Source organism: Staurois parvus, unplaced genomic scaffold (genome assembly GCF_062004578.1).
Source record: "Staurois parvus isolate SC_StPar_1 unplaced genomic scaffold, SC_StPar_1.0 ptg000052l, whole genome shotgun sequence".
In the NCBI taxonomy this organism is placed as follows: Eukaryota; Metazoa; Chordata; class Amphibia; order Anura; family Ranidae; genus Staurois; species Staurois parvus.
In genome coordinates this window covers 2514738-2528614 of record NW_028317848.1, presented here as the reverse complement: position 1 = coordinate 2528614, position 13877 = coordinate 2514738, and the positions used below count along the sequence as shown (strand labels likewise).

General features: G+C 41.1%; 1 protein-coding gene across 2 annotated transcripts in view; it reads right to left on the bottom strand.

Annotated features, from left to right (window-relative positions):
- NIPAL2 (NIPA like domain containing 2) overlaps positions 1–13877 on the bottom strand; it is a 173163-nt gene that overhangs the window by 118884 nt on the left and 40402 nt on the right. For both annotated transcript variants that reach the window (XM_089666479.1, XM_089666471.1), the window contains exon 3: positions 764–935. In XM_089666479.1, the coding sequence (XP_089522605.1) occupies positions 764–935 (172 nt within the window). The remainder of the gene's footprint in view (positions 1–763; positions 936–13877) is intronic.

Below are 13877 nucleotides of genomic sequence, written 5' to 3'. Positions count from 1 at the left end.
GATCATCAGGGCACTGATGATCAGTGCCCTGATGATCGGTGCCGATCCCTCTTCTGACAATTGCCCGTTATCGGCAGTTCTTTCCTCATGCTGTGACAGCGTGAGGAAAGTGCAGCCGATAACCAGCAACTGCATTTACCAGTGATCTGCTGTGTCATTGGAAATGGCTGATCATGTGGTAAGAGGCCTCTGTGATTGGCCTTTTAACACCTCACGTGATCAGCTGTGTCCGTAGGACATGGTGATCACGGAGATAGCCGGGTGCACGCCCCCGGTGGCGCGTTCTGGGACAACGTCATATGACGCCTTCCCAGAACTATCTCCTGTATCAATCACTTATCACAGACTGTCACCATTTTATACATTGGCTTCACTGGGATTATTCATTCAGCTTATCCTATGGATTGAAATCATTCATTTATTTTGTTTTATCTTTAGCGCTGCACTTTCTTTCCCAGGGTTTAGTAACACTAACTTTTTGTACTAAGGTCCCATCAGCTCCCCTCCATTGCCGAACTGGGCTTTACTGTGATGCAGAGCAGTGTAAATCTCAACATTGGATGGACAAAAACACAAATCCGTTGGCGTGTAAAACTACTATTTTATGCATTTTTTTCTGTGTATTTCTCAGTATGCCTGGAGTTCAGTGTTAAAAGCAACTTGAGGATACATATCCGTGTATCTACCTTTCCTCACCTAAGAGTTGTAACTTCATGAACAAAAGCACTAAATCGGAATTAAAAATCAGGATGACACGACTTACCTATAACAGCGACACATCCTAAGGGAGCGATGAGTGTTGCTGGGGCAAAGCCATAAGCAGCAAAGTTGCCGAGTTCACCAATTCCCATGAGTAAGATTCCACACCACCACAGCTTGCTTCTGTAATATGGGATCGGATTCTCCTGTTGGGCTAATCGTATATGTGTGTATTTCTGAAATAGAATATTCATCAACAGTCACATTTTACTGCTCCCAATGCACAAGTCCAAATAAATAGCAATGTACACACTTGAAATAGGTGTATACACATTGACTGGTTTATCATTGCAAAGGGTTTGTAATTCTGTTTGGCCGGTCTTTTGAATCACACACTTCACAAAGTGCACAATATAAAGCTTCTTAGCTTCTTGTATCCCCTGATGCAGATTAACTGTCCAAATAGCAGGCTGGACGAGAGGTAGAGAAGTGACACTGGAAGCTCGGAATCTGAAACAGGTGTCACCCCCTTGATTATGCAACATGAATCACAGGGAAGACTAAAAGCAGGCCATACATGGGTCGAATTCCGAATGATTTTTTGATCGAAAACATTGTTCGTTCTGTAATCCGATGGTGCCACCAATGATTTCGAAAATCGGTCGTTTTTCACGAATTTTCCAGCATGCCGGATAAACAAAATGGAGAGGAACCATGAAAATCATCCGATTCCATTGCCCCACTAACAGAGAGAAAATCGGTTGATTATTCTTAGGTCTGATTCTCAAACAAAAAGTTGTTCGAAAATCGACACATGTATGTCCAGCCTTAAGGATTGGTTTATTAAAACTGGAGAGCACAAAATCTAGTGCAGCTGTGCATGGTAGCCAATCAGCTTCTAACTTCAGCTTGTTCACCTAAACTTTGACAACTGGAAGCCGATTGGTTCCTATGCAGAGCTGCACCAGATTTTGCACTCTCCAGTTTTAGTAAATTGACCCCTAAATGTCATTAACCACTTGCCCTCCTGAGGATTTACCCCCCTTAATGACCAGGCCTCTTTTTGCTACTCGGCGCTGCACTAATTCAACTGATAATTGCGCGGTCATGCAATGCTCCTTCCAAACTAAAATTACGTCCTTTTTTCACACAAATAGAGCTTTCTTTCTATGCTATAAACAAAAAAAGACCAAATATTTTGAAGAAAAACAATATTTTTTACTTTCAGCTATAAAAAATATATAGTAAACTCAAAGTTAGTTATAAATTTAGGCCAAAATGTATTCTGCTACATGTCTTTGCTACAAAAAAACCCAATACGTGTAAATTAATTGGTTTACGTGAAAGTTATAGCGTTTCCAAATGGCGGGAAAGATACTGGGATTTAAAAATCTTTTTTAATACGAATAATGGCGGCGATCAGCGACTTATGGCGGCGATCAGAGACTTATGGCGGGACTGCGGCGGACATTCTGACACTGGGGGGGAACTGACTTGGGGTTACTGACATCCCCAGTGACACCAATACAGTGATCAGTGCAAAAAAAAAAAAAACACTGACACTGTACTAATGGCACTGGGGAGGAAGGGGTTAACTTTATTATTCAGGGAAAGGGTTAACTGTGTGAGGGGTGTGTTTTACTAGGGGCCGGGGGTGTGTACTGCATGAAGACACACTGATCCGGACAGATAAACTCTTCTGTCCCGATCAGCGTGTCAGGAGCTGTCAGCGAACTGACAGAAAGCACAGCTACTGCAGCTGTGCTGTCAGTGATTGCCGCTAATCGCCGGGACATAGCCCGTAACGACCGTCTGTGACCCGGCGACTGACATCCGCGGCCGTGATCGGCGGGACAGGTAGGGCGGCGGCGCACCTCACGCGCACTCCCTACCTGTTTTGAAAACACAAGTTTTAAAACGTGGTTTTGCCCAGCTGTGCCGCCCTGCCGCCGTGTTTCTACAGTGGCTGGGCGGCATGTGATTAAAGCAGTATTAAACCCCAAACCAAAAATGTAATATATTGCAGCTTATTAATTATTAGACGTGAGGGCTGCATTCATTTCACTTTCCTGACCAGCAACACACCTCCTGTATTAGAGCGCTCCCACTCTAGTTGATGGAGCACAGGGGGCACCTTTGGACAGCGACATTGTCAGTCTGGAGGGAGATGGACTAGCAGATTTAAATAGAATAACAAACTGAAGCCAAACTCCAGCTTGATTGCAGTTACACAAGCAGTTTTTTTTTAGATAAAGGTTTTACATTAAAAAATAAAATAAAGCTGACCATTATAAGCACACCTGTCAGTGATAGATGGTTTGTCTCATCCCTGTAAATGATACAGTCTGCTGGAGAGCTTGTTCTTTTTAAAAACAACAGACTTCCTGGCTGGAACACAGGTGAAAAAAAAGGAAGGAAAGCCTAAAAAAGAAAACTAATGCAGCCATTACATCTAAGAATTGGTAAACTGGAATAAATTGTGTTTGGGCTTAACCCTTTGGCGCCGGCGCCCCCCGGCCCTTTAAGGGTTTCAGAAGCCAGGAGGCGAGACAGGGTTTTAAGGTCATGTGACCGCCATGATTTGCTGTCACGACGGTCACATGATCAGGAAAGGTCCCGATCGAAAGAGGAGATCGGGACCTTTCTGTGAATACCGGACATGTGTGCTGGGAGCACGCACGGCGCACGCTGTCAGCATATATGTTTTTCTTAATTGCACACAAATGTGCGGCCGCTCGGCATCAAGGCCCAGACGCCGGGAGGCAGCACATTTGCGGTGGCCGGTGCCAAGAGGTTAATGCCGCTTTAACATTTCTTTGACAATGTTAAAAGTTTACATTCATGATATTTCAAGTTACTTACATTCTGTTGCTTTAAATAGGGCAGTAGCTCATTTGTGTTTTCCACATTAAAGCGGAACATTACACTTTTTTTAAAGATCAGCTCTTCTGCCTCCTCCCACATTAGCAAAAAGTTAAATATTTTCAGTTTTAATTAATTTTTACTGTCTAACTTTGGCCCTGTCTATCAGGGGCCCAGTCCCCTGCACATGTACAGACATGGCGTCGATGTCTGCAGTTCTCTGGCTGAGACCCCATTGGTGTGTGTGCGCATGCATTACATCTCACTAACTTCCTCCTTGGTTGTGTGATGTAGTCATCCCAGAAGCTGTTTGTGAGATGTCGTGCCTGAGCACACACACCATGGGGTCTCAGCCAGAGAAGCTTGCAGTGTTCTGTGGCTTGTCTGTACGTGGGCATCGGATCTGGCACCTGCACACACATACCACGGCCCTTAGACTTGGCAGAGACTTGCGCCATGTCTGCACATGCGCAAGATCTAAAAAAAAAAAAAAAAAAAAAAAAAAAGATGGATCACTGAAAAAGAAGAGGGGCAAAGGGTGTTTGCTTAAACAAGACAATGCTGGACTCTATTGTCTAGTTGGTATTTTTTTTTTTCATAAGTGTCACTAAACCCACAACAGTAAAATCACTCTGTATATGCAGGAAAGCATGCTCGTTTTACTCACTGTGAAACCTAAGGGGTTAATCCTCTGCATTGTGTAAAAAGGCTGTTTGAGTCGGATTTCTCTGATCCTCCCCTTCTTCCAGTGTCCCCCTCTTATCTCCTGATAAGACATATCGTGTGGAGACACTCTGCACATGCTCAGTTTAGTGTGAATTGCTAGCGGGGTTTTTTTTTTCCTGAAAGAGTGAATGTGATCAGCACAGGGCCAATCAGCACTGTCCAGACAGAGGTCAGGGGTTCTGCATCTTCCTAAAGCAGAATGAAAACTCCTCTTACAAGCTTTAACCAGTGCTCTGCAGGACACTGGTAGAAGTCACATGACTGCTCTAACTGCTGATAAGAAAAGGTATTTAGCAGTTTGTATTTACTAAAATAATTGCATTTCCATGTTCTATGTACTGTGGGAGACCAGATATAGTGAATGCAGGGTCCTGGGTTTAGTAACACTTTAAGACTACTTTCACACTGATCCCAGCAAAAAAGCAACAAAACCGCTTTTACCAAGGTTTTGCTGTGAGTTTTTACCACTTTTTTTTTTTTATAGGACATGTGACTTAAAAACGTACCAAAAACGCACCAGCGGCTGTGTTTTTTAGTGCATTTTCCATTGATTTCAATGGGGAGGTGTGTTTTTGTTGCATTTTTTTTACCGCACCAAAAATGCAGTGACCAAGTATTTTTAAGAAAATACACCTGACCAGCAATGGATCAGTGTGAAGACTTCCATAGGAATACATAGTCGCACGTTTTTCTGCAAAAGCATGTGAAAGAAGCCTAAGAAAGGAAAAGAGTTATGGATTTTTTTTGGGTGGTATTGGTGATGGGGTTTATGAAGAGTGAATTTCATCTTTAATGGCAATTTACAACCTTACTTTAAATCTATAATATTTTAAAATGAAGGCCTAGTATCCAGTCAGACATTATTAATGCTCAGTTTGCTTAAGATAACCAACAGCTAATTAAATTGACTTCAGGATATCGGCATGTAAAATCAGCAGTCACAGTGCTGCTCGGGGATAGCAAATTTAGGCAAGCAAGGCTTACATGCATTGTGCCTTTGTATTTTGTACAAAGTCTAACATTTATAATTAATTTTTAAATTAAAAATGTATAATTTTTATATATTATTTAAGACCAATTCCAGCACGTTTTTTTTTTTAGCTTGGGTTTGGCTAGAGTGGGGAAACAGTGGAATCTCCATCAGATTTTATTGCTCTCTGTGGCCCCGTAGGGGAGGCTTTCCATTACTTTAGGTCTACACATCATCTGCTCATTATGGCCCCATAGGGGAGGCTTTCCATTACTTTTGGTCTGCACATCATCTGCTCTCTGTGGCCCCATAAAGGAGGCTTTCCATTACTTTTGGTCTACACATCATCTGCCCTCTGTGGCCCCATAGAGGAGGCTTTCCATTACTTTTGGTCTACACATCATTGGCTCACTGGACAGGAAGTGAGGGGAAATCCCTGCATTGGAGACACATCAATAAAAAAAATGTTCGTACTATGAAGAAAGCTGAGAATTGTATTCAGGATCTTACTTGATGTCTGTGTGGGGAAATCTTGTGTATCAAAGCATGATAAATGTGAGGGGAAACCCTTAAAGTGAAAATACTCTGCAAATCACCCAAGTTGATGGCATTCGATATATCAGTCTGAGCACTTATCTTTGTTTTACAGCATTCTGCATTTGGGTCTGCAGTCAGCTTTGCTTGCCCTTGCAAAGAAGTAGGTGGGCACATAACGTCAAAGTCCTCGCCTGAAATGAATGCCCTTTGGCAACATAAGGGTTAGGACACAGCCCCTTGAAAAAGCTTGACTACCAAATGATGTGACCATGCTTCCACTATGTCCTTATCTCGTCAACCACAGGATGTAGATGGTATGAGGGAAGGGCTGAGTGACACCAAGGGGTTGATTTACTAAAGGCAAATATACTGTGAACTGAAAATGCAGTTGCTTCAGATCTTAGTAAAATTAGGTAAATCTTCACTTTGCAAACAGTACCCAATCACATGCAAGGAAAATAAAAAAAAAAAATGGCATTTTTGTTTGCATATAATTGGATAGAAAATCAGTAGAGATTCCTTTCATTTCAGAGCTTCCCCTCAGATCTACAGCAACTGCACAGACTATTTGCCTTTAGTAAATCAACCTCCATGAGTTACATGGTGTCGCTGATAATAGCCTGCAATTTCAAGCACGGATTGCAAAAAAACTGTACAGAAACCAAAATTTGGTGCAATACATTTATGAAGGTGCATGTAGTACTTTCACCTGGCAGTACTAAGGTTGTCGGTTCAAATCCCAACTGCGGCACCACCTGCCTGGAGTTTGCATGTTCTCACTGTGCCTGTGTAGGTTTCCTCTGGCTACTCTGGTTTCCTCCCACACTCCAAAGACATGCTGGTCGGTTAATTGGCTCCTGTCTAAATTGTCCCTAATATGTGTATGTATGAATGTAAGTTAGGGACCTTAGATTGTACGCCCCTTGAGGGTTAGGGCCTGATGTGAATGTACAATATATATATGTAAAGAGTTGCGTAAATTGATGGGGCTATATAACTACCTGTGATAAATTAAAAATAACATAAAATGTATGTTATGGCCAATTAGTGTGCAGTCATTACTTCTAGGGTGAAATTACACTTTAAAGGCCACACAGACGTAAAAAAAAAAAAAAAAAAAAAAAAAAAAAGGGAGGTTCTGAACCTTCTACACTCAAAACATTCACATGATTGTGTCACTCCCTTCCCCCTGGGCCTTTTTTAAATAAATAGTCTAACACCAAGGCAACCAGACAAATTTCACATATGTATATTATGGCCACTAGATGGAGTCGACAATCATAGGAAATCATCCTATTAAACCAGAATTCATGAAGGCAAGGCGGATGCCTGTAACATACAATACATTTTTAATATATAGGCCTTCTAGTAATATAATCTTTTAACAGAAACATGAAGAATGTCTTACAATTAGAGAACTAGAATCATTCATTAGGTTGGAGCAAATGGATAGTTATCCTGGATACTAAAATAGGGAACCTCTGTTTCTTGGAAAAAACTCAAAACTAAAATATTGCAGTGGTGCAAAGCATGCTGCCACTGGACTCTAGAACAGTGGAGATGTGTTCTCTGGATTGACCAATCACGCTTCTCTGTCTGGCAATCCAATGGGCGTGTCTGAGTTTGGCGGTTGCCAGGAGAACGGCACTTGCCTGACTGCATTGTGCCAAGCAGGGGCGGACTGACCATTTGGAAACTCAGGCACCGCCCGAGGGCCCGGGGTCAGTTGGGGACCCCATGAGATGCTCCTGGTACCTTTTTCATAGGCTTTTTTGAGTTTGGGCAAGGACACAGGGGCCCCATGATCCCCTACTGCCCGGGGCCCCATGAGTTGTCAGTCCGCCCCTGGGGCTGAGTGTAAAGTTTAGTGGAGGGGGGATTATGGTGTGGGGTTGTTTTTCAGGGGTTGGGCTTGGCCTCTTAGATCCAGTGAAGGGAACTATTAAGGCGTCAGCATATCAAGACATTTTGGACAATTTCATGCTCCCAACTTTGTGGGACCAGTTTGGGGATGGCCCCTTCCTATTCCAACATGACTGCGCACCAATGTACAAAGCAAGGTCCATAAAGGCATGGATGAGCGAGTTTGGGGTGGAGGAACTTGACTGGCCTGCACAGAGTCCTGACCTTTTTTTTTTTTTCCACTTTCAGTTGCATAAGGGGATTAGAGAGGAGGAAATGGAGAAACAGGGAGGAATGAATTAGAGCGGAGACTGCGAGCCAGGTCTTTTCGTCCGACATCAGAGCCTGACCTCACAAATGCGCTTCTGGAAGAATGGTCAAACATTCCCATAGACACACTCCTAAACCTTGTGGACAGCCTTCCCAGAAGAGTTGAAGCTGTTATAGCTGCAAAGGGGGTGCCAACTCAATATTGAACCCTACGGACTAAGACTGGGATGCAATTAGAGTTCGTGTAAAGGCAGACATCCCAATACTATTGGAAATATAGTGTATTTACAATCAAATCTACCATTCTTCAATATTTGCCTCCATTTTCTCTTTGAATGACTATCTTTACAAACACACCCGATGCTGTCTGATATGTAGACACACTTAAGTTTGTTTTCTCTGACCATTTTTAAAATTGATAGACAAAGACAAGGAAGGATTTAAAGCCAAAATCCCAGGATATTAGCCAACCCCCTCCCATCCCTACTAACTAACCACTGGTATGAAAAAAGAAAAAAAAAAAAAAAAAAAAAAAAAAAAAAACTGTCCAAATTTCCATTCTACTTACCTGAAGCCATGGTCACATGACAATCCTTTTATCTTCTGCTGTTTACTTGCTGGAGTCTTCCTCAGGTGTCCACATCAATGCCTGCTTAATGTGATTACCTCCTATTGGTGGAGGTGACACTTCAAGTGGCAAAGGTCCTCTTTCATAGGCCCCAGAGGAAGGAGAACTTAAGGGGGCGGTGAAGGGACAAGTGCCCAAAAAGATAACGTGCAGGAAAAATGTCTGGTCCCCAGGGCAGGAAATTAGCTTGGCTCTAACATTGCAAGTCATTGATGCACAATTTATTTATTTTTTTGCCGTGGGTTGGGCTTTCATTTATTCTACAGTATTACAGAGAGGGCACCAAGCCAATTACATCAGTGTCTGCTGCGAATTTGCTTACTATAAACTGTCATGCAGGCACAAAACTAAAACCGAAGTATGGTTTCTAAGGGGCTCTTGTGAAGTGAATGACTTTTTTAGTGGCAGAAGTGGATGTACTTTAACCAAGTAAGCCAGGATTATAAGAAGCCACAAAAATAATATGAGGAGGCCTCAAATTTTCCACTGCCAAACTGATGAAGTGTCAGCAATGGAAAATCTGGGGTCCAAATTTTCATATTCAAAGAACCTACTTATACAACCACATGACCAACCAGTTCTAAAAATGACCTTCACCACATAATAAAAAGGTAAAACATATTTGTGCATACAGTATACAGGGAATTTAGACAGTTTTGCTCCATCCTGGTTTTACAAATCAGCATCAGTAAATGGGATTTGGCTAAAGTTACTAGACACTGAGGGGTTTATTTACTAAAGCTGGAGAGTCCAAAATCAGACTCCCTTCTGCATAGAAACCAATCAGCTTCTAACCTCAGCTTGTTCAATGAAGCTTTGGCAATGAAACCTGGAAGCTGATTGGTTTCTATGCAGAAGTGAGTCTGATTTTGCACTCTCCAGCTTTAGTAAATAAACCCCTGACTGTCACCAACTTGGCAGAATCAGGTGATTATCGGAAGTCTGGCTTGCATGCATGGGGATATCTGTTACATCACAGGTGTTTAAATGGAGACAAAGGCTTTCTGAGGTAAACCTGTAATGCCATCAGGGACAAGTTTCAAAGTCTTTGAGGACTCTGAATAGCTTGGCCTAGGAGTACTCACCAACATCCATGAGAGCTTACAGTGAATCTAAACTCAAACACTAAAATGTAATTTCAGCTTTAACAAGTACATTTCAAAAGTTGTTTTCAATCTCTGTAAATCTGCAAAAAGCATTGAAACAATAAAAAAATAAAATGGTAAAAAAAAGAAAAATAGAAGGGAGAACCATATATGCTGGGTAACAAAAATGTGCCCATAGTCAATTGCTCTCTCTCTAAATTTATTAAAAAGTGGGGCTCTTTGGTCAAACTTCAGCAGAAACGAAAAGAAAGACACTAGATGGACAGCCAACAAGGACCATAAATCTGAACCTCCGGGGCCTAAATTGACATATTGAATAATACTGCAAAATTCTATAGATAACTGGAAAAACCTTGATTAAATTACAAAAATATCCAAAAGCTATAAAAAAGAAACCACCTTTCACCACCATAAAAAGGACAAAGTTGTCTTGGCACCAAATAATACATCTAGACGTCACACGCACATACATGCAGCCCACATGTATGACAATGCACAAATAATTGCAGTCAACTGCCACTTAAAAAGTGGAAGGAAGGTGGTTCTGATAAACAAACCCCTCAGAAAGAGTCAGTAACAAATTATTTGCTATACATGTGGGCTGCATGTATGTGTGTGTTATTTGGTGCCAAGACAACATTGTCTTTTTATGGTGGTGGAAGGTGGTTTCTGTATAATAGCTTTTGGATATTTTTGTAACTTAATAAATATTCCTATTATCTATAGAATTTTATGCTATTATTCAATATGTCAGTTTATGCCCCAGAGGCTCATATTTATGGCCCTTGTTGGCAGTCCATGTAGTGTCTGCCTTTTTGTTTAATCATTGAAACAATACCTGGTAAACCTGCCATTAAGATCCTCGTTCAGGCACTTCCTGTTCTAGAGTGACAACAGTCTCCTAATTGTGCTCCTGTGTTACAACCCTGCCACATGCACTCCTGATGTATTCTACAAGAGATCATTCTGTCTTTCATCAGGTAGGCGTGGTCTACCATTGTCTTCATCAGGAAGCAGTTCCACAATGATCAACACTAAAAAGAGTGCACTTAGACAGAAAGTGGCTGAAAAAAGGTTGCTGTAGATCAGAGGCACTAACATTCAACAAAACATAGACAAAGTAAAAACAGTACTGTATGGAAACAAAAATGTAAATTATTTATTATACATGGTGCATCCAGTTAGGGCTCACATCTTCTTTAACATGAACAGTAACATGCCTACTGTAGGTTAGTAGCCTATGTGTCAAACTCAGCTGCTCCCCAATCCAGCATCAGGTCTCTGAACCTGCATACAGCTGGCGGCTTCCAGACTGTACCACTGCCGCACCGATCAGAGCCTGGCCATGTCCTTAAAGTGGAACGTCACTCTCTCAATCAACAGGGACTATTTCTAATCCTTATGCTGCTAGCATTAGTAAATAGATAGGAAGATAGGAAGGTATTATATTTACTTGTTTTAACCTTTTTTTTTTTGCATGCCTTCATTTACTTCCTGGTTTCCATGCCTAGGCAAACGAGGTCATACATCCCAAGAGTCTTCAGGAGGGGAAGGAGGGTTCTCAGCTCAGCCAATGCCTAAGCTAAGGACAGATGGATTCCAAGAAGTAACTGCTACATTAATCATTTACCCTTGCTCAAGAATGCCACAGACTGCCAGAAATGCCAGGAGGTGTTTTTCCAAATGATTTTTTTTTTTTTAATTTAAATATTTATTAATTTTTCATATTATTACAAAAATCCATAAGAAGAGACACAATACATATAAATATCCATACATTTCTACTCTGTCCCTTCTATTTACCTCTTTTCTATTCCCTTCCCTCCCTCCCCACCATTTCCCCTCTTCTCCCCCCCCCTACCCTCTGCAAGATCTCAAACCTCTCTAGGCCCAGTAACTTCGGATAACTTCCTAGATTAGAGTTTTCTATATTTCTCTTTCATTTCCGATTTTTCCCATTTTTCCCATCGTGAATAGTATATTTTCATCCTATCTTCCTGAATATGATAAGATTTTTCCATTCTGCTAATCTGGTTTACCCTATTGATCCAATCCTCCTCCGTTGGTATCTCAACCTTCCGCCAATACTTGGGGATCAACCCTTTTGCAGCACTTAAATAGTGCCATATACCTGATTCCTTATATTTATTCACTGTTGTTTCAACACTATGTAGGAGACAAATGGTTGGGTCTAGTCCTATGTCATTTCCAGTTATTTTTTCTATTAATTTAACTATTGTCTTCCAGTAAACCTGAATTTTTGGACATTGCCACCATATGTGAAACATCGTGCCCTCTTCCCCACATCCTCTCCAACACCTGTTTGAATTCTCCCCCCTCATCCTGTGCTCGGTGTAATATGCCATCGTGTCAAACATTTATAGTTAATCTCAACATCTCTCATACTAACATTCTCGTGAACCAGTCTAAATATCTTATTCTGTTGATCTTCATCTATCACCACCTCCATATCTCTTTCCCAATTTGTTATAAAAATTAACTTTGTGTCTGTGTCTAGTTCTGTGAGTATTCTATACATTTTTGTAACTCCGTGTTTCCCGTCTCTACGTGTTTCTAATAGCCTTTCAAACATGTTCCATTCCTTTTTTAATCTCAAGGGTTTTGGGAGAGTTCCTATAAAACATTTTAATTGATGATATTTCCACTCATCTATTTTACTAAACATATCTCCTACCATCTCTTTTAATTCTCTAAATGTTCTCAATTCCCCCTCTACCAATACATCTCTCAGTTGGATATCTTCCTTTTTAATCCATCTCCCTGATATCTCATCTTTTCCCGGAGGGAAGAATTCCGTGTTTGCAAGAGGCATTAATATAGAGTTGAATTCCCATTTCATGTGTTTATGTAAGTTGTCCCATATCCTTAAGACAGTTAAAGTGTAAGTGCTTGTGCCCTCTTTGGTTCTCCTATAGTGTGCTGGAACCCATATCATCTTGCTCAGATTAATTCCACTCATATCATTCTCTATTTTTACCCAGCTTTTCCCCTTATGATTAAAAGTCCAATCATAAATTCTTGCTAACATTACTGCTTTATAATATCTCTTGACATCAGGTAGTCCAATCCCCCCTTTCTCTTTAGTCCTACTTAGTGTTTCATATGATACTCTTGGTTTTTTATTCCTCCAAATATATCTTGTTAACATTTTTCTCATTATCTTAAAAAACACCTCTGGGAGTTTGATCGGGATCATTTGAAATCTATAGAGTATTTTAGGTATAATTACCATTTTAATTAGGTTCATACGTCCTAACCATGATGGATTTCCTCCTTCTAATCTTTTTAGTTCGTCCTTAATCTCATTTATCAGAGAAATATAGTTTAATCTATACAGTTGTTTATATGAGGTAGCGAGTTTTATGCCTAGGTATTTTATATCTTTTTCTCTCCAAATAAAGGGGAATTCTTTTCGTAGCCTTTCTTTTTCGCTCTTTGGTATATTAATATTCAAAATCTCAGTTTTTGTTGGATTAATTTTTAGATTAGATAATTCCCCATATTCCTTCAGAATCTTCATTATATTTGGTAATGTTATTCGGGGGTTGCCTACATAAAACAGTAGGTCGTCCGCAAAGGCCGCTACTTTATGTTCTATATTTTCTATCTGGATTCCCTTTACCGCTCCACTATTCCTTATTATTGACAGCAGGGGTTCCAATGTCAATACATACAGCAAGGGGGACAATGGACATCCCTGTCTTGTTCCATTGGACATCCCAATGGATTCCGACCTCTCCCCATTTACCGTAATGATTGCGGTGGGCTCCTTATATAGTTTACCTATCCATTCTCGCATTCTCTCTCCAATCCCCAACCCTTCCAAGTTGTCTATCATAAAGCCCCAGTCCACTCTATCAAACGCCTTTTCGGCATCGATCGACAAGAGCACCACCGGGGCTTTCCCTTTTCTACTTTTCTGGATAAGCATCAGAGTTCTCAAACCATTGTCTCTACCCTCTCTCCCCTGGACAAAGCCCACCTGGTCTCCATGGATCCAATCGGGCATTAGATCTTTCAGCCTGTTTGCTAGGACCTTTGCGTACAACTTAGTATCTGTGTTTAATAGGGAAATGGGTCTGTAGCTAGAGCACTGAGAGGGATCCTTTCCCTCCTTGTGGATGAGAACTACATGGGCCTGAAGGGATTCCCTCCT